Source organism: Oratosquilla oratoria, chromosome 33 (assembly GCF_046742065.1).
Source record: "Oratosquilla oratoria isolate Oo_2021 chromosome 33, ASM4674206v1, whole genome shotgun sequence".
NCBI classification, from domain to species: domain Eukaryota; kingdom Metazoa; phylum Arthropoda; class Malacostraca; order Stomatopoda; family Squillidae; genus Oratosquilla; species Oratosquilla oratoria.
Genome location: NC_134809.1, coordinates 37,314,269 through 37,332,832, shown reverse-complemented (window position 1 = coordinate 37,332,832; position 18,564 = coordinate 37,314,269). Strand labels below are relative to the sequence as shown.

At 40.3% G+C, this 18,564-nt stretch overlaps 1 protein-coding gene across 6 annotated transcripts in view; it reads left to right on the top strand.

Annotated features, from left to right (window-relative positions):
* Positions 1 to 18,564, top strand: part of LOC143017840 (uncharacterized) — a 107,881-nt gene that overhangs the window by 62,100 nt on the left and 27,217 nt on the right. For all 6 annotated transcript variants that reach the window (XR_012965706.1, XR_012965705.1, XR_012965708.1 and 3 more), the window contains exons 6-7: positions 11,855 to 12,021; positions 14,917 to 15,126. Coding sequence is in view for 2 of the 6 variants with exons in the window: in XM_076172776.1 (XP_076028891.1) it covers positions 11,855 to 12,021; positions 14,917 to 15,126 (377 nt within the window). In the remaining 4 variants the exon portion in view is untranslated. The remainder of the gene's footprint in view (positions 1 to 11,854; positions 12,022 to 14,916; positions 15,127 to 18,564) is intronic.

The window sequence follows — 18,564 nt, the reverse complement described above, 5'->3', positions numbered from 1 at the left end:
TTCCCCCGTTTCCCAAAGCCCCTTTACCCCATCTATCCATCTCATCCTAGGTCAACCCCACATATTCACTCCTTCCACCTCTGCCTTGGACAATAGAACACAAATAAATATTGTGCCACTATATCCACAACAAACACACACACACACACACACACACACACACACACACAGAGAGTACACCCCAAAATTCTGGGCCTAACATATGATACATGTCATTCAAACAACATATCACAAATATAAAGACTAAATGCACATATAGACTTAAGGGCTTAAATCAATTGCAGGAACAACATTTGGACAAAACAAAGAAACTTTTACTACAGTATACTAACAAAGCATAAACTAAGTGGTGAATTATGCTAGCCCCACATGGGCCATCTCACTAAGATGCCCCACAACACCCTACAGATCCTTCAAAACAAAGCTTTAAAGGCAATTACAGGCTGCACAAATACAACACCTACAAGACGTTTACACAATAAAATGAAGTATTCAAAATCGAGGATCACCTTGACATGAGAGGCGCACAGAGACTGCAGCCCCCACAAATCACCACACCCAGTACACTACATAGCAGAATACCCACACATGCCAAGAAACATCAAAACAACACCCAAATGCCTATATCACACTCAAATATTCTTCCTCCTCAGCCACCAGACACTAGCCTCCAGAAGCATATTCATTTAAGAAAATAGAAATAATAAGGAAAGGATAGGCCCAATTAAAAATGACAGAGATGTCATGATAGAATTTCAGGAAGAAATGAGCGAGACATTTAACTAATATTTTCTCTTTGTGTTTAATAAGGAGGTTAAGTAGATTGCGATCTGATTTTCGGCGGGGATGAAGAAAGTAGACATAATATCAGCATTAGTTAGGTAGAAGTAGTCAAATGGATTGAAAGACTTAAAACTACGTACAAAATCCCTGGGTCCAGATGAAAATTTTCTGAGAGTGCTTAAAGAGTGTAAATTTGAAGTTGCGACCAGTTAACAGAAATATTTAACAAGACAGTAGACTGGTTTTGTGCATATTGCTTGGCAGGCAAATGTTGTTCCTGTTTTCATAAAGGGGGATAAATCGTTTATATGCAACTACAGACCAATGAATTTGACATCAGTTATAGGTAAAATGTTTGAATCAATAATAGTTAATAGACTTGGAGATCACATTGAGAGATAATTTGATTTGTGACTCAGCATGGTTTCTCCAAGGGTAAGTCATGTGTGACTAATCTTCTTTCTTTTTGCACTAAAGTATATAAGACATCAGATAATGGTAGTTGTGATGTTATTAACTTGACTATAGCAAAGCACCCAACAAGGTGCCCCACCAGAGACTATTAAAGAAAATCAAAGCCCATGGCATAGGGGGGGAAATGTTAGAATGTATTAGAGCTTGGTGTAAAATCCAAATGGGGGAGTGTTTCTAGTGGAGTTCCCCAGGGCTAGGTTTTGGGTCCCTTATTGTTCATTATGTACATAAATGACTTGGACGATGGGATTAATAGTGATGTTAATAAGTTTGCGGACAGCACTAAAACAGGATGCCTAATTAGGTCAGGAAACAATGCAGAGACTGCAGGATATTAACAAATTGTTCACATGGTCAGTGAAATGGCAAATGGACTTCAATATCTCAAAGTGCAGTGTGTTAAATGCAGGGCTACATAACCCCAAAAACATATATACCATAGATAACACATTGTTAGAGAAAACTGAGTGAGAGACTTGGGAGTTCTAGTGAGTCATGACCTTAAATTCAGGAAACGTTGCATTATCACCAGGAATAAAGTTAACCAAGCATTAGGTTTCATTGCTTGAACAGTTACAAATAGTGGTGCAGAGATGATTATCCTTGACTATGTGGTACAATTTTGGTCTCGGTCCTATAGAATGGACATAAACGGACTAGAATCAGTACAGAGGAGAATGACCAAAATGATACATAGGCTCAGAAATTTACATGGTTGATATAATGGCAAATGGACTTCAATATCTCAAAGTGCAATGTGTTAAATGCAGGGCTACACAACCCCAAAAACAGATATAGCTCAGGTAACACATTAGAGAAAACCGAGTGAGAGACTCAGGAGTTCTAGTGAGTCCTGACCTTAAATTCAGGGAACAATGCATTAGTGCCAGGAATGAAGCTAAGAGAGCATTAGGTTTCAGTGTTAGGACAGTTATGAATAGAAGTGTAGAGATAATTATTAAACTAGTGTTAGTCCCATCCTTGACAATGTGGTACAATTTTGGTCTCTGTCCTACGGAATGGACATCAATTCACTAGAATCAGTACAAAGGTGAATGATCAAAATGATACATGGGCTCAGAAATTTACCTTATGAAGAGAGGCTTAGGCAAAGAAGGCTGTAGAAGAGAAGCAGCCTTTCATAAATTGGCTATAAATTAGGATGAAGGAATCATATGAGAGGTACAAAGTAAAGAGAAGGGAAGTCAGGCATAAGGTAAAGGAGGCAAAGAGGAGAGCAGATGTGAAGTGGGGTAAGAGTATGACAAATTTTGAAAGTAATAAAAAGATGTTTTGGAAAGAAATTAACCACTTGACTACGGGACTTAAATCTCGCGGGCAGCAGCCAATGCCAGCCGTACGACGTGTCGTAATAATACTCGCATCATAAAATATAGTCACCGCTTATATCGATTGTTCTCTCTTTCACCCGTGAATTTTGAAAACCACAGAGAATGGGATTAAGAGCAGATTAGGGAGAATGTAAAAACAGAGGGGCGACTACAATAAATATAATCAAGACGCCGATATGGCAGCGTCGCGAATCCACTTGCTCCTCATGACGCCAACGTGTGCGACACCGTATGGAAGGGGTTAAAAGAGAAAGAGGAGGCGAATCAAATAGAGAAGAAAAGATAAAAGGTGCAGATGGAGAGATGATAATAGAAGAGAAGGCAGTGAGAGGAAGGTGGGCAGAATATTTTAGGGAGTTGCTAAATGTGAAGGAGGATAGTGAGGGAAAGGTAGTTACAGTGTAAAGTGCTAAGAAAATGAGAGTGATGAGGGAGGAAAATGGAGGAGAAATAGAGAAAGATGAAGTGAAAGCAGTGTTAGATGATGAGAGCAGGTAAGGCACCTGGGTTGGATGATGCCATGCAGAATGTCTGAAAAAAGGAGGTGCAGTTGTGGTGGACTGGCTGGATAGGTTATTTAATGTTTGTTTAAGAGAGGGTAGAGTGCCAGAAGACTGGAGGAATGCCTGTATAGTTCCACTTTACAAGGGAAAGGGGGACAAGTTTGAGTGTAGTAGTTTCAGAGGGATCAGCTTGTTGATTGTAGTTGGGAGGGTCTTGATTGAGAGGATTAGGAGAGGAACAGAGGGAGTAATTGGTGAGGAACAGTGTGGGTTTAGGACAGGTAGAGGTTGTGTAGATCAGATTTTTGTGGTAAGACAGATATGTGAGAAAGCTATAGGAAAAGGTAAGGATGTTTATTTGGGCTTTTGTGGATTTGGAAAAGGCTTACGACAGGGTAGACAGGAAGGCACTGTGGGAAGTATTGCAGATATATGGGATAGGAGGAAAGCTGTTAAGAGCAGTCAAAAGTTTTTACGAGAGTAGTAGAGCTTGTGTTTGGTTTAGAAATGGAGAGAATGTGTGGTTCAAGGTAAAGGTGGGACTTTGTCAGGGATGTGTTATGTTGTCCTGGCTGTTCAATCTATACATGGATGGGGTGATGCAAAAGGTGAATGCAAGGGTAGTGGGTCAGGGGCTGGAGATGATTAAAGAAAATAGAGAAAAGTGGGAAATAAACCAGTTGTTGTTTGCTGATGACACTACACATAGAGCAGGATCAGAGGAGGGATTGAGGAAGTTATTGACACGAGTTTGAGAAGGTGTGTGAAAGAAGGAAGCTGAAGATAAATATGGGTAAAAGTAAGGTGATGAGATGTACAAGGGGAGAGAGTGACAGCAGATTGGAAGTAAGTATTAAGGGAGAGAGACTGGAGGAAGTGGATAGTTTTAGATACTTGGGTGCAAATGTGGTAGGAAAGGGAGGAGAGGGGGTGGAGGTAGAATGTAGATTGAGAGAAGCAAGTAAATGTCTTGGTGGAATAAAAAGTGTAATGAGAAATAGATATTTGGGAATGGATGCTAAGAGGAGGTTATATGAAGGAGTGATTGTGCCATAGCACTGTATGGGGCAGAAACATGGAACATAAGAGAGGAGTTTAAATGTATTTACCTAGTTGTATTTTACAGGATGAGAGCTATGCTTGTAGTGACCTGTTTTCGTATCTCTCCGCATCCAATTTATTCTTAAAATTATGTTTAGTTTTGGCACTCACTGTTTCTCCATTTAGTTTGTTCCAGACATCAATCACTCTATGTGGGAAGCTATTCTTTTTCAGGTCTCTTCTGTAACTGTCCTTTAGCTTCTTTTTGTGTCCTCTTGTTTCTCTTCTGTCCCACTTTAATAAGTCGTCTCTATCGAGAATTTCCATCCCTTTCATAATTCTGTAAATGGTCAACAAATCACCTCTTTCTCTTCTCTGTTCCAGTGTTGATAGATGTAATTTCCCCAATCTTTGTTCGTATGTCAGATTTGACAGTGTAGGTACCATTTTTGTTGCTGCTCTTTGGATTCTTTCTAATTTTCTCATGTTCTTTTTTGTGCTAGGTGCTCACAGTGTTGCAGCATATCCTAGTTTAGGTCTTGATCAGTGTAACCACTATTTTTTAACCATCTCCTCATCCATGTAGTCAAAGGCCACTTTCGTTGATCTTAATAAATTAAAAGTCTCTCCAAATAATTTATTGATAGGTTGGTCAGGTGTCAAGTCACTTGAGATGATTACTCCCAGGTCCCTTTCTGAATAGACTTTTTTGACTTCCTTGTTTGAGATGAAATGTCCGAGAAGTATGATAGGGGTTACTAAGCTAGATAGGAATGAGGTGAGAAGGAGAACAGCGGTGGAAAGGGAGTTGGGAAATGGAGTTGATGAAAGAGTATTGGGATGGTTTGGACACATGGAAAGAATGAGTGAAGAAAGATTAGTAAAAGAGGTGTGGAAGGAGTGAATATGAGGGGGCATCCTAGGATGAGATGGATGGATGGGGTAAAAGGGGCATTATGAAAGAGATGAATGTCTGTTGAGGAAGGACAGGAAAGGACAGAAGATAGGGGTGAATGGAGAAGGGTTGTGTATGGATGATGCTATGATGCATGAGGGGATGGGGGACGAGGGAGTATTATGAGAGATAAATTGACGCAGCCCAAAGGGATTTCTCCCCGTCTTCTCCTTTTCTGCATGAGGGGACGGGGAGAGGGGGGGGTCGCCAAATTAATGAAGTGGCCTTGCTGTAGATGTGCTGTGTCTTGCAACACTGCTTCTGACCCAGGGCAGTGGACAGGATGCAGGGATGACCCATCATCCAGGAGGTGCCAAGATAGGAGGGAGGGAAGAGGGTAGAGGGGAGTGGAGTATGTAGGGGATGGAATGGGTGGGAGTGGTTTCTATGCCTTTGTCTTTTTGGCTACCTCCCGTGAAAGGGGGGAAAAAGCCTTTGGTAAATGTATAGATGTACATAGTATGCTTACATAATTTGATTCTGTAGACATGTAAGTACAATGCATGTTAGTGTGTTTGCTTGGGTTGGATGGTTAACCTTTGCTCATCCATGTTTATTGTGGTTAGAATGTGAATAATGGAATCTTGTCTTCCTGTCTTCTAATGTGTGGTGTGTGTAATGGAGTGTCTCCACACATGAACCTTTGTGTAACCATCCTGTGGAATCTGGGGTGTGAGGATAATGCAGCATGGTGTGCTTATGGGTAATGTAAGTTACACATTACCGTTTGCCAGACCCCTGATATCCATCTCACAGAATCCTCTCTCCCCTAAAAGGACAGGGACCCCCTTGCTAGACAGCAGTGTAGTCACCATCCAGCCCTTCTAAGCTATCTGAAGAGGCTGGATGACTGCATTCCAGATAACTGTCCAGGATGTAACACTTCACCCCATACTATACAACACATTAAGGAAGACTGCATTGTACACAATCACACATGTTAGCAATGCAATATACACTATAAAGAATGTGGAAAAAATCCCAGCTGTGGCATTACTCAGGGAGACGGGACTGTTTAGCCAGTCAAGGGAATGACAACATCCACAGATCTCTCTAGGAAGAAACCTTGGACTGTTGCCTTTATTGTGTCAGTGTGGTACAATTTTTATATCACTCCACTCTCATTCACCACCCCTCCCTCCCTCTTTTCTTGGCTCCCGGGTGATGGGTCATCCCTGAATCTCGCCCACTGCCTTGGGTCAGAAGCAATGGAGCAAGACACAGCACATAAACAGCAAGGCTGGTTCATTTAACCCCTTCCATATGATATGTAGGTAGGAGGTACGAGTGGGCATACGAGGTTGCTGGCGTCGACGTCTTGATTATATTTATTTTGTACTTGTGGCTGAGTGGCCCCCATATGTGAACTGGCTTAATCATATTTCCGGTGGTTGATATTCATAGTGAAATAGAGGGACTAATACAGCTGTAAGTTTATATTTTATAAAGTATGGAGGTGCTAAGATGGGAGGGAGGGTGGAGGGGTGTGGAGTGTTTTCGGGGATGAAATGGGTGGGAATGTTTTTGTGCCTTGTCCTTTTTGGCTACCCCCCTGGTAAGGGGAAAAAAAGCCTTGGTATATGTATGTATGTATGGTGATGCATCATTGAATCCATGTATATTAGGCAGGTGATGATACCTGGGAGAATTTGAAAAGGTTAATCAGCCAAAAAAAAAAAACACCTCTCCATCTCACGCAGAAAAAGAGGTGGGGAGAAATCCCTTCAGGTTGTGTCAAAATATCATTCATGCATACTCCCTTTCCCACCCACTTCCTTGCATCACAGCATCATTCATATACAACCATTCTCCACTTGCTCCTATCTTCTGTTTTTCCCTTCCTCTCTCCCAGTGCCCCTTTTACCCCATCCATACATCTCATCCTTGGTTGCCTCATGTTCACTCCCGCTTATGCCTTCCACAACTCTTTTACTAATCTTCACTCTTTCTTTCCATGTGCCCAAACCATCCCAATGCTCTTTCATCACCACTCTCTCCCAACTACTTTTCCACCCCTGCTCTCCTCCTCACCTTGTTTCTCAATCTATCCAGCCTAGTAACCCCTACCTTCTCAGGCATTTCATCTTGAACACATTTAAAATCTTCCTCTCTTATGTTCCATGTTTCTGCCCCATACAGTGCTGTCGGCACAATCACCCCATCATACAATCTCCTCGTAGCATCCATTCCCAAATGTCTATTTCTCATTACACTTTTTAATCCCCAAAGCATTTACTTGCTTCTCTCAATCTACATTCTGTCTCCATCTCCACTCCTCCCTTTCCCTCGACATTCGCACCCAAGTATCTAAAGCTGTCCACTTCCGCCAATCTCCCTTAATACTCGCTTCCAATTTGTTGCCATCCTCTCCCCTTGTACATCTCATCACCTTACTTTTACCCACATGTACCTTCAATCTCCTTTTGCACATCTTCCCAAACTCTGTCACCAATTTCCTCAATCCCTCCTCTGATCCTGCCGCAAGCAGTGTCATCTGCAAATAACAACTGGCTCATCTCCCACTTTTCTCCATCTTTAACCCTTGCTAATCCCCTTCCCATTACCCTTGCATTTACCCTTCATACCACCCAATCCATATATAAATTGAACAGCCAAGCTGACATAACACATCCCTGTATAACTCTTGTAAAAACTCTTGAGTGCTCATAACAGCTTTCTTCCTATCCTATATCTGCAATACCTCCCACCTTCCCTTCTATTGTTGTAAGCCTTTTCCAAACCTATAAAGGCCCAAAAAACAACCTTACCTTTCCCTAAAGCTTTCTCACATATCTGCCGTACCACAAAAATCTAATCCACACAAACCCTATTTGTCACCCACATTGTTCCTCACCAATTACTCCCTCTGATCTTCTAATCCTCTCAATCAAAACCATCCCATAAACCTTCCGAACTACACTCAATAAACTGATCCCTCTGAAACTACTATACTCATTTGTCCTCTTTTCCCTTGTATAGTGGAACTATACAGGCAGTCCTCTGGCACTCTACTCTCTTTCAGACAAACATTAAACAACCTCACCAGCCAGTTCACCATCACTGTATCTCACTTTTTTAAACACTTTGCATGACACCCATCTAAACCAGGTGCCTTACCTGTTCTCATCATTTTAGTAACTGCTTTCACCTCATCTTTTCTTATTTCTCCTCCATTTTCCTGATTCATCACTGTCATTTTCTTAGCGTTCCCCACTGCAACTACCTTTCCCTCCCTATTCTCCTTCACATTTAGCAACTCCCAAAAATACTCTGCCCATCTTCCTCTTACTGTCGTCTCTTCTGTTATCTCTCCATCTGCACTTTTTACCTTTTCTTCTCTACTTGATTTGCCTCCTCTCCCTCTCTGAATTTCCTTCCAAAATGTCTTTTATTACTTTCAAAATTTTCTATCATACTTATACCCCATTTCACATCTGCTCTCCTCTTTGCCTCCTTTATCTTATGCTTTTCTTATCTTTTCTTTGTATCTCTCATATAATTCTCTCATCCTATTTTGTAACCAATCTGTGAATGTTTGCTTCTCTACATCCCACCACTCACTACCCTTCTAATTCCTCCTAACCTCCTTTGTTCCACACACCATCTTTGCACGTCTTGTGACTCCATCTTGAAACCTCCCCATTCCTCCTGCACTCCTAGTTCTTCTATATCCTTCACTCCCTACCACTCTTCTCTCAGTCTCTTCTTGTACTCCTTTTCTTTCTCATTTAAGCAGTTTATTCTGAACACCTCCCTACCTTCTGTCCTTTTCCTCTTTCTCCATCTGTCCTCCACTTTCAATTTAACCTTCCACCAAAAAATGATCCAGTAATCCCCCAACTCTCTCCCCTTAGAACATATACATCCAAAACTTCCTACTCTTCTCCTGGTTACCATTATATAGTCCATTAAACCCTATCTACAGTCCTTCCATCCACCACCCTTTTCCATGTGTACTTATGCTTGACTTTCTTCCAAAACACTGTATTTATCATCAACTCTCATCTTACACATACCTACCATCACCTCACTACAATTTTTTCCTGGAGCTCCAAGCTTCACAACCACTTCCTCTTGTGGTTAATTTCCTACCCTAGCATTGAGATCTCCCAATACCACTACATTAACATTTCTTCCTAAACCCTCTATGCATTCATTTAAATCTATAAAAAAAAAAAAAAAAAAAAAAAAACTCCCTTTCCTCTATACTTCTCGCCACCAGGCCCATATACACTTACAAAAACCCACATCTCCCTTCCCAGTTTCACCTTCATCCACAGTAACCTTAAAACCTTCCACTCCACCACACGCTCACATATCTCTTCATTTATTGGTACAGCCACCCCTTCTCTCCCTCATCCTCTCTTCACTCCTGACACCCTCCCAACCACACCCCTAAACTCAAACTCGTCCCTCCCTTTCAACTTAGTTTCACTCAATGCCAACACATCTATCTTCTCACAAACATACTGCCCATCTCATCCCATTTACTCTCATATGTACCAGTACCTCATCCACACACATTAAAAAATTAAACCTAAGGGTTCTGATAAGAAAACTCCCAGACCCTCTTATGGCTTTCTTTTTTTAGGAATGTCCCCTTTGGGGCTATAGAGAGTAGGATGCTTAGTCCTATCCCTGCCCCATTTTTATTGCCCTTTATAACACTAGGGACACTCGGTGTCAATATTCTTTTCCCCTTTCTCATCAGATGCAAGGTAGGCTATGCCTGTCATTGTCTGGCCTTTACGAATACTGTATTTGCCAAAGGTCTCTGTCCCGGAAGTCTTCATCTCAAATTATTTTTTGCAATTTTCTTCCTCTTTGTTCAGCAGCTTCTTCCACTCCCTGTGTCCACTGTTTCCTAGAGTATCCTACCAGCCTCCTACTAGGAGGAACCCACTCCAAGAATTTCTTTGCATGTCTCGTGTCTTCCATTCTTTTTACATGCCCACTCTATCTCAATTTGTTCTTTTCAATTATCTTCAGCACAGATGTTATTCTTAATCTCGCAAATTTCTTCATTTCTAATTCTATCATGTCTAGTCACTCCTCGGATCAGTCTCAGGACTCTCATTCCTGCAGCTTGTATTTGTGAAGATGTTCTTGTTGTCAGTGTCTAAGTTTCCCCTACCACAGGGTTTCATGAAAAAAGGCAATGAATATTTAGAGAAGTGGTAGAAGACAGTATTAAGAGTGGGGAAGAGCATAACAGAGGGACAGTCACAGTATAATAAAATAGCCTTGTGTGTGTGTGTGTGTATATGTATATATATTTATATATATATATACACGCCTGAATACTACAGTAGTTTATGTCATTCAATGATTAGTCCAGTGTTTGTAATCTTTGTGCATTTTATCTTCAAGGCAGAGAACCAATTAGTCACTGCACTTTGTATTCTCACAATCTTGTTTATGTACCTTATTTTGTGTGGAGCTTCTTGCCAGATACCTGGTGGCTGTAGGCCTTCAGCAAGAGAGACCAGGGGCAACAGATTGATTGTGTGTAAAATAGAGTTTATGAATGTCTTAGATACTGCCACTACATACATTCTTTGTTACATTGTAGAACACACCCATTTTTTATAATGCAACTTTTTTTTTTTTGTATGTGTGTATTTACCGAGTTGTATCATATGGGAAGGGGAGCTACGCTCATGGTGTCCCGTCTCTGCATCTTGCAGTGTCTAAATTGCTCATAAGTTCGTGTATGGTTTTTGCACACACTATTGTTTCATCTAGTTTGTCCCGTACATCCATCACTCTGTGAGGAAAGCTGTTCTTTTCAGGTCTCTTCTGTAACTGTCTTTTTTGAGTTTCCTTCCATGTCCCCTTGTATTTCTCTTATCCTAATTTAGTAAGTCGTCTCAATCAAGGATTTCCATACCTCTCATAATTCTGTAGAGTCAACAAGTCACCTCTTTCTCTTCTTTGTTCCAGAGTCTGTAATTCTGGTTTTGACAATCTCCCTTCATATGACAGGCTTGAAAGTTTTGGGGCCATCTTTGTAGTTGCTCTCTGGATTTTCTCAATTTTCCCAGTATTCTTTTTGGTATTGGATGACCATAGTGTTGCTGCATACATCTTATCAGTGTGATTAGTATTTTCTTTACCATTTCTTCAACCAAGTAAAGGCCACTTTTATTGATCTTAGCAAGTTTTATCATTCTCCAACAACTTTGTTTATCTGCTTATCAGGGAACATTTCCTTTGTGATGATTACTCCCAAGTGTTAGGAGTGTGAGAGAGAGAGAGAGAGATACCTTCGGGCCAACCCAGTGGTTCTAGCCAGATTTATGGGTACTGCAGTATGCTGCCAAAATATCCAAAGCTGTAGATTCAATTATTTTTGCCCCAATTTAATTTTCAATTTATTTATGTATTTTATTTGTTATTTACATTATTATAGTTTTTTTTTTTTTTTTTTTTAATCCGACCTAGATATGGACCAAAAGGTCTCCTGTCGGCATGCTCCTCCTTTGTAATCCTTTGTAAATTATTATTTTGGTTTGAATTTGGGTAAGAAGGGCTTTAATGTGGTATGAATTCTAAAGGTACTTACCATAAACCAGATATGATTCATCTTGTGTCAAATTGAAATAACACAAGTGAATCTAGTTGCAATTAATCATTGAATGGAAAAATGACATTTTGATAGTAACTTGCCACCTGTCAAGTTAGGGAGGTAGAATATGAAAAATATACATAATACTGGTTAACCTGTACTATTTTTCCCGAGGTAGACACAAAAATCCAGTTGGATCAGGGACGACTGAACATCATCCAAGATAGCAAGCAGGCTCGTGCCCTTGATGTGAAACAAGATTGTTCCAGAAGAATAAGGCAACATCGGTTATTACCAAACTTTGGTTACTACAGTTCAGGGAGTGACTCATCTGACTGTGAAGAGGTATGTACATAAAAGAATTTCATCTAGTGTTGATAGGATACTTGGATTGAATTAACGTTTTGATATGTTGTGTTCCAGAGTTGATTTAAATCTGTTTATTATTAGTATTATTTTTATATAACAAGAAATTTGATGGTTTATTTCAAGCACATACACCGAAAGGCTTTTTTCCCTTGAAGAAGGGGTTGAGTTAAAGTATACAGTATATGCCACACCCAACCACACTTGCCCCTTCTATTTTAGCTCCTAGTGGATGCAGGGTCATCCCTGTCTCCCTTGAAATGCTTAGATCAGAGATAATGCAACAGAACAGCACCTTCACAGTAGGGCCTGAAAGTTGAAGCTGGTTTACCCCCACTACTTCATTACATGGCAATGTTTTCCCTTCATCTGCTTGAGAATTTGTAGTCAACACAAAGAAATCCCTTCAGGTTGTATTTCCTTATCCTTAGAAAAGCACTCACCTATCTTGCTTTCTTCTTTTCCAGGTTAACAGACATTCTTCTGTCCAAAACCTTTCACCCTGTCCATCTCATTATTGGTCTTAATCCACTTCCACTTTGTACATACAATTAGCTAGATTTTCTTCACTCATTCTTTCCATATACCCAAACTATCATAGTATTCTTTGATCAGCTCTGCCAGATTTTTCCACCACCATTCCACCCTAATTCATTTCACACACTATCCATCCTTAACCTCCACCATTGTTCATAAGCACCTGATCTTAAACATATTTAGGATCTGCTTTTATACATACATATACCAAGGCTATTTCTCCCTTACAAGGGGGGTAGCCAAAAAGAAAAAGGCATAAAATCATTCCCACCCACCATCCCTGAATACACTCCACACCCCTCCACCCTCCCTCTTATCTTAGCACCTCCTGAATAACAGGTCATCCCTGCACCTTGTCCACTGCCCTGGGTCAGAAGCAGTGTCGCAAGACACAGCAAGGCCGCTTCATTAAATCGGCGACCCCCCCTCTCCGTCACCCCATTGCATAAAATGAGAGGACGGGGAGAAATCCCTTTGGGCTGCGTCAAATTTTGCTCACACATACTACCCCAGCCCCCATCCCATCTGCTTTTATGCCTCCTTTAAATTCCAAGTCAGTTCCTTACAGTGTTGTAAGCACAAACACCTCTCTGTACAATCTTCATTGTGATCATCTCCAAATGCATATTTATCTTGACAGTTTTCATTCCTCCAAGACATTTACTTGGTTCCCTTACTCATTTGTTTAACATTTACCTCCACCTTCATTCTTTTATTCCCTGCTACAAGTGACCCTAAATACTCTAACTTCACTTTGTCCAGCATCTCTTCTGTAAAACTTGCTTCCAACTCACTGCCACCCACTTCCCTTGTACATCTCGTCACCTTGTTTGCCCATATTTACTTGTAGCTTTTTCCTCTCATTTACTCTCCCAATCTGCATCAATCCCTCTTCCAGCCTAGCAGCAAATCCCATGTCATACACAGACAGCATCTGGCTTACCTCCCACTTCTTCCACTCTCTCTTACCTGCTGCATGTGCACAATGCATCACACTACTCGCTTTATAAGATATAAAGTCACTGCTGTATTACTTGTTCTCTTTTACTCAGTAATAATAAACACAGAAAATGTGATCAAACCCATACACAGAATTTAGGGCTAACTCATGTGCAACATCCTCATGTACCCACTTGCATCTCATGATGCCCAGGTCCAAAATGGTTAGGTATAGTTCTATGCAAAGGAAAAGGGGATAAGTGTTAGTAGTAGTTTGAGTGATCAATGTGTAGAGTATAGTTGGAAAGTCATAAGTGGAAGGGGGTTAATTGAAAGGATTAGGAGAGGAGTAGAGGGAATAATCAATGAGGAGCAGTGTGGATTTAGGAGAGGTAGAGGATGCATGTATCAAATTTTTGTGTTAAAGCAGATTTAGAAATTTTGCTCCTTATGGATTTGAAGAATGTCTATGATTATAGAGAGGAAGGCACTGTGCTATTGCAGATATATGGGATTGGGGGAAAGCTTTTAAGGATTATCATAAGGATCGGGAATAGAGAGATTGAGCAGTTTGAGGTGAAGGTGATAACACATCAGGACTGTCATATCACCATGGTTGTTCAATGTGTACATGGATGGGGTGGTGTAGGAGGTAAATGCAAGGGCGATTGTTGGTAGTAGTGTTGTTGATGTTCCCTAGACTTTCAAACTTAGCATTCCCATCAACCTGAGAAATGCCATGGTGGGAATATGAAGAATACAGTTTTCAGTGTAGATGCATAAATACTAAAGAATGGCTTAGGTGTTATAGCCCAAGCTCGAACAATACACAAATTTAAATCTAAATTTGATTGGAAATCAAGGACATAAAATCAAGGACATAGGTTAAGTCAGAACTGCACCTGAATTTAAGGGTAAGATATGATAAATTTGAGAATAGGAGACAGGACCCAATGAGTGTTTCTTCTTTCCAGTATACTCCAATTAGGTAAATACACATAAGGGGTGGTGAGGAGCATATGCCAGATGTATAGTTACAATTAGAGCAATAACCTTTGCCCCATGCTTTTGGACTGTTGGGCAAGTAACAGTGCTGGAAATCAGAAAGAACTGTAGGGTTTGTGTTCAAACCCATGGCTAGAAGGGTGTGAGACCTGCACACTTCTGTTTTACCCCGCTGGTGCAGAGATATTCTCTGATTCCCAGTAGATGTTACCTGCCTCCCAATATTCCAAGCACATGGAGGGAAAGTGATGCTTCAGCCAGTCATACACCTGATGTAGGCTCCTCACCACCTTCACTCGTAGGGTGGATATATATATAAATGTATGTATAGCATATATATATATTTGTGTTTGTGTGGGTGTAAATCTAGTAAATGATTATTTATTCCTGAAGATGGCTCGCAGACGCAAAGCAACACCTTCAGAGGCAGATGATGAGACACAGGCATTGTCACAGAAGAAAGCTAAGGATAGTGAAACAACATCAGAGGAGACCAATGGAGACAATATAAAGAATGAAAGAGTAGATATGGAAGTCAATAGAGGTGGTAGCAAAAGAGAGAACAGTGACAACGTAGAGCAGCAGGATCTGGAAGAAGATAAGGTAAATAATCTAGTCTTATCATTTAATGCCTATATAATTTATTAGTTAAATATACCTTGTATTTGATAGGACTGAGGTTGGCTCAAGATATTTTATTTGTTATTAGTTATTAGGTTCTGTTGGAATAGTTGAAAAATGTGATGCTGTAGATGGTACATATGTTATATCATCATGGTATGAGTAAGGGTTGTTTTGGCTGCTTTAACATGGTAATTCCTGCAATATATTTGAGGTACCTAGAACATGTTGTCCTGTTCTTCTGGTACTTGTATCAAAAGGACCTTTATCTATTGTAAGGGGTGTGGCTGGGTCAAAGCATACACCCAGCACATATATCACATTAATTTTAAACCCATTTGTTGTCCCATGTATCTTACTTCTTTGTGGATGAAGGGACATAACCATTGTTCAGATCAGAGATAATGCAGCAAAACTCAGCACCTCCATAGGAAGGCCTACCAAAGCTGGTTTGCCTCACCACTACGTGGTGACCCTTCTCCCCTCATCTACTTGAGAACTAAAAAAGCATACAAGAAATTGCTTTGGGCCATCTCACTTTTCTCATCTATTCACAACCACTTCCCACTTACAACTATCCCTTTCCTCTCCCCAGCTCAACATACATTCCTCTTGCACCCAGTGCCCCTTTCACCCATTCTTCTGAGTTCCACCTCATCCACTTCTGTCTTTTACATTTTTTCTAGTCTCTCTTCACTCATTCTTTCCATATGCCCTAACCATCCCAGTATTCCTTGATCAGTGCTGCTAGCTCTTGTTCCATCTCTGCTCTTTGCCTCACCTAATTTTTCACCTTACTTCCCAGACTCTTCATCTCGGATATGTTTTGGCATTTCTTCAGTCATGCACAATCACCCCTTTTTACAGTCTTCTATTTGATCCTTCCCAAATACTCTTGACACTTTTCATTCCCCATAAACATTGAATTGCTTCTCATTATAACATACCTCCACCCATCATTTTTCCATTCACTGATACATATGACCCTCTATGCCCTCTGGCATCTTTCATGTCAATTTCACCTCTAACTCTATGCCACACTCTCCCTACATACATTTCATTACCTTTCATTTGTCCACATTTACTTCCAGCTTTTTATCTGACTACATCAGTCCTTCTGACTTGGTTACAATTGTAGTGTCATGTAACAGTACCTTTTTAACCTCCCAATTCCTCTCATTCTCACAAGCTCCAGACCCTGGCCCAGCACCCATGCAATTACCTCTTGCTTGACTTATCTATGTACATGTTGAACAACCATGGTGACGCTGCATACTTCAGACATGGCCTTACTTTCAACTTTGACCATTCTTTTTCCATTCTCAACCCTCACATGCTCTACTATCTATATACTAAAGATTTCTTTGCTGTTATAAGGGAAGTAGCAGCCAAGGGATACACCCACCCCAATCTATCCCACTCTGAACAATCGCCCATTTGTTTCCCATTTATCATCCTTTCTCATGTGCACTGTACAGATCAAAAGTAATACATCAAAACACAGCACATCCACAGCAGAGCACCAATGATTCATTTACATGTGATCTCCCAACATGTCCCCTCACATGATAATAGAAAAGATGCATAAATTTATAATACTTTCACAACCAGTCTCCATTAGCCCTATCTCTTGCCTTTTACCTTCCCAGGTCAAAAGACATTCACCTTTTACTTAGGGCTCCCATCACCTCATCCATCCATCCATCTATCCATCTCATTCATGATCTTACCCTCAAGTTCACTCCATCCACCTCAGCCTTCCATCCTTGTTTTTCTTGTCTTTCATCATTCTTTCCATGTGCTCAGATCATCCCATAATTCATTCAACCCTATCTACCAGCTCCCTTTCCACTTCAGCTCTCCTTCCCACCTTGTTTCTCAATCCATTCTTGTAACACCAACCATACTTCTCAAACACATTTGTTTCTCCTATCTTCCTTAAATTCCAAGTATGTTTCATACATTGTTGTAGGCACCATCACTCGTATAATCTTCTTAGCTTCCATCCCTAGATACCATTCTTCATGACACTTTTCATTCCCCCAAGACATTTAGTTGCTTCCCACATGCTACAGTTTACTTCCACCCCTGCTACTCCATTCTTTGCCACATGTGACACAATCATCCAAGTAATTAATGAAAAGGCAAATTGGGTCAGAGATGTAGTGGATAGGAAAAAATGTATTGTGGTGTATGGACTAAAAGAAAAACATGGTCTGGCAATGTACATGAGAGAAAAAGAAGAAAAACAGCAATAGCAATCCTTAAAGAAATTCAGGATGGAGACCAGGATATAGAGAAAGACACCAACAATGTGTATAGAATTATTCTAAGGAAAGAAATCGACCCCTAAAGGTAAAACTAAAATCACAAATGGTAGTAGAAAACATATTTGAAAAAGTAGGTAAGTTGGCAAGGAGTGAACATTACAATAAGATGGATAAAAAGAGAAATGAGTATTGAGGAATTAGAAAAAGAGAAGACACTAAGAGATGAAGCTAAGGGAAAAAAAATGCAAAGAGAATGGAGACCAAAAGCAAGGAATTCTATTGGAGAGTAATCGACATGAGACTGAGAAAATGGTACATCAGAATGGGTGAACCCCCCCCCCCCAAAAAAAAAAAAAAAAAAAAGGTGTAGAAAGGAAAAAGCTAAAAGTGGCCTATACTAACATTGAAGGATTAATTTCAGGACTGAATGAATTTAATGACTACCTGTTAGAAGAAAAACTAGACATAATGGGAATTGTGGAGACTAAATTAAGGGATGCGATACCACCCATCAATGTTGGACAAGGGCTATACAATTACTGGATTAAAAACAGACAAAACACAGGGAGAAGGAATCATGTTCTTGGTCAAGAATAACTTGAATGTGACGAAAGTTGCGATCAGCAAAGGCAATGTACAAATGATCATGATAAAAGTCGAAGACAAGGACATGAAAAGTAGAAAGTTAGTGGCAATTTATGTGCCCCCAAAAATGAATGCTTGGAAAGAGAATGAGCATGTGAAAATGCTAGAAGATACAAGGCATTCATTAAATGAGATACTAATGGGTGACCTGGTAATTATGGGGGATTTAACTACAGAGAAATTTGTTGGGAGGACATGACGGTGAAAGGCGGAGAAGACTTGTGGGGTAATGTATTAAGGAAATGACCATAGAATATACAGTGACACAGTGGGTCAGTGAAACACCAAATACAGGAATAATGAGCCATCAAGACTAGATATAATATTTACAACAGAACCTGAAATTGTGGATAAAATTCACTACAAGACACCAATTGGAAAGAGTAATCATATACTTATTGAAAGGAGTGAATAGGCACATACCAAGACAGAAGCTAGAGTGTACATTAAATGCTGGTTCAGCAGAAGATGCAGTGAGGCAAAAGATAAAAGAGATGGAGCTTGG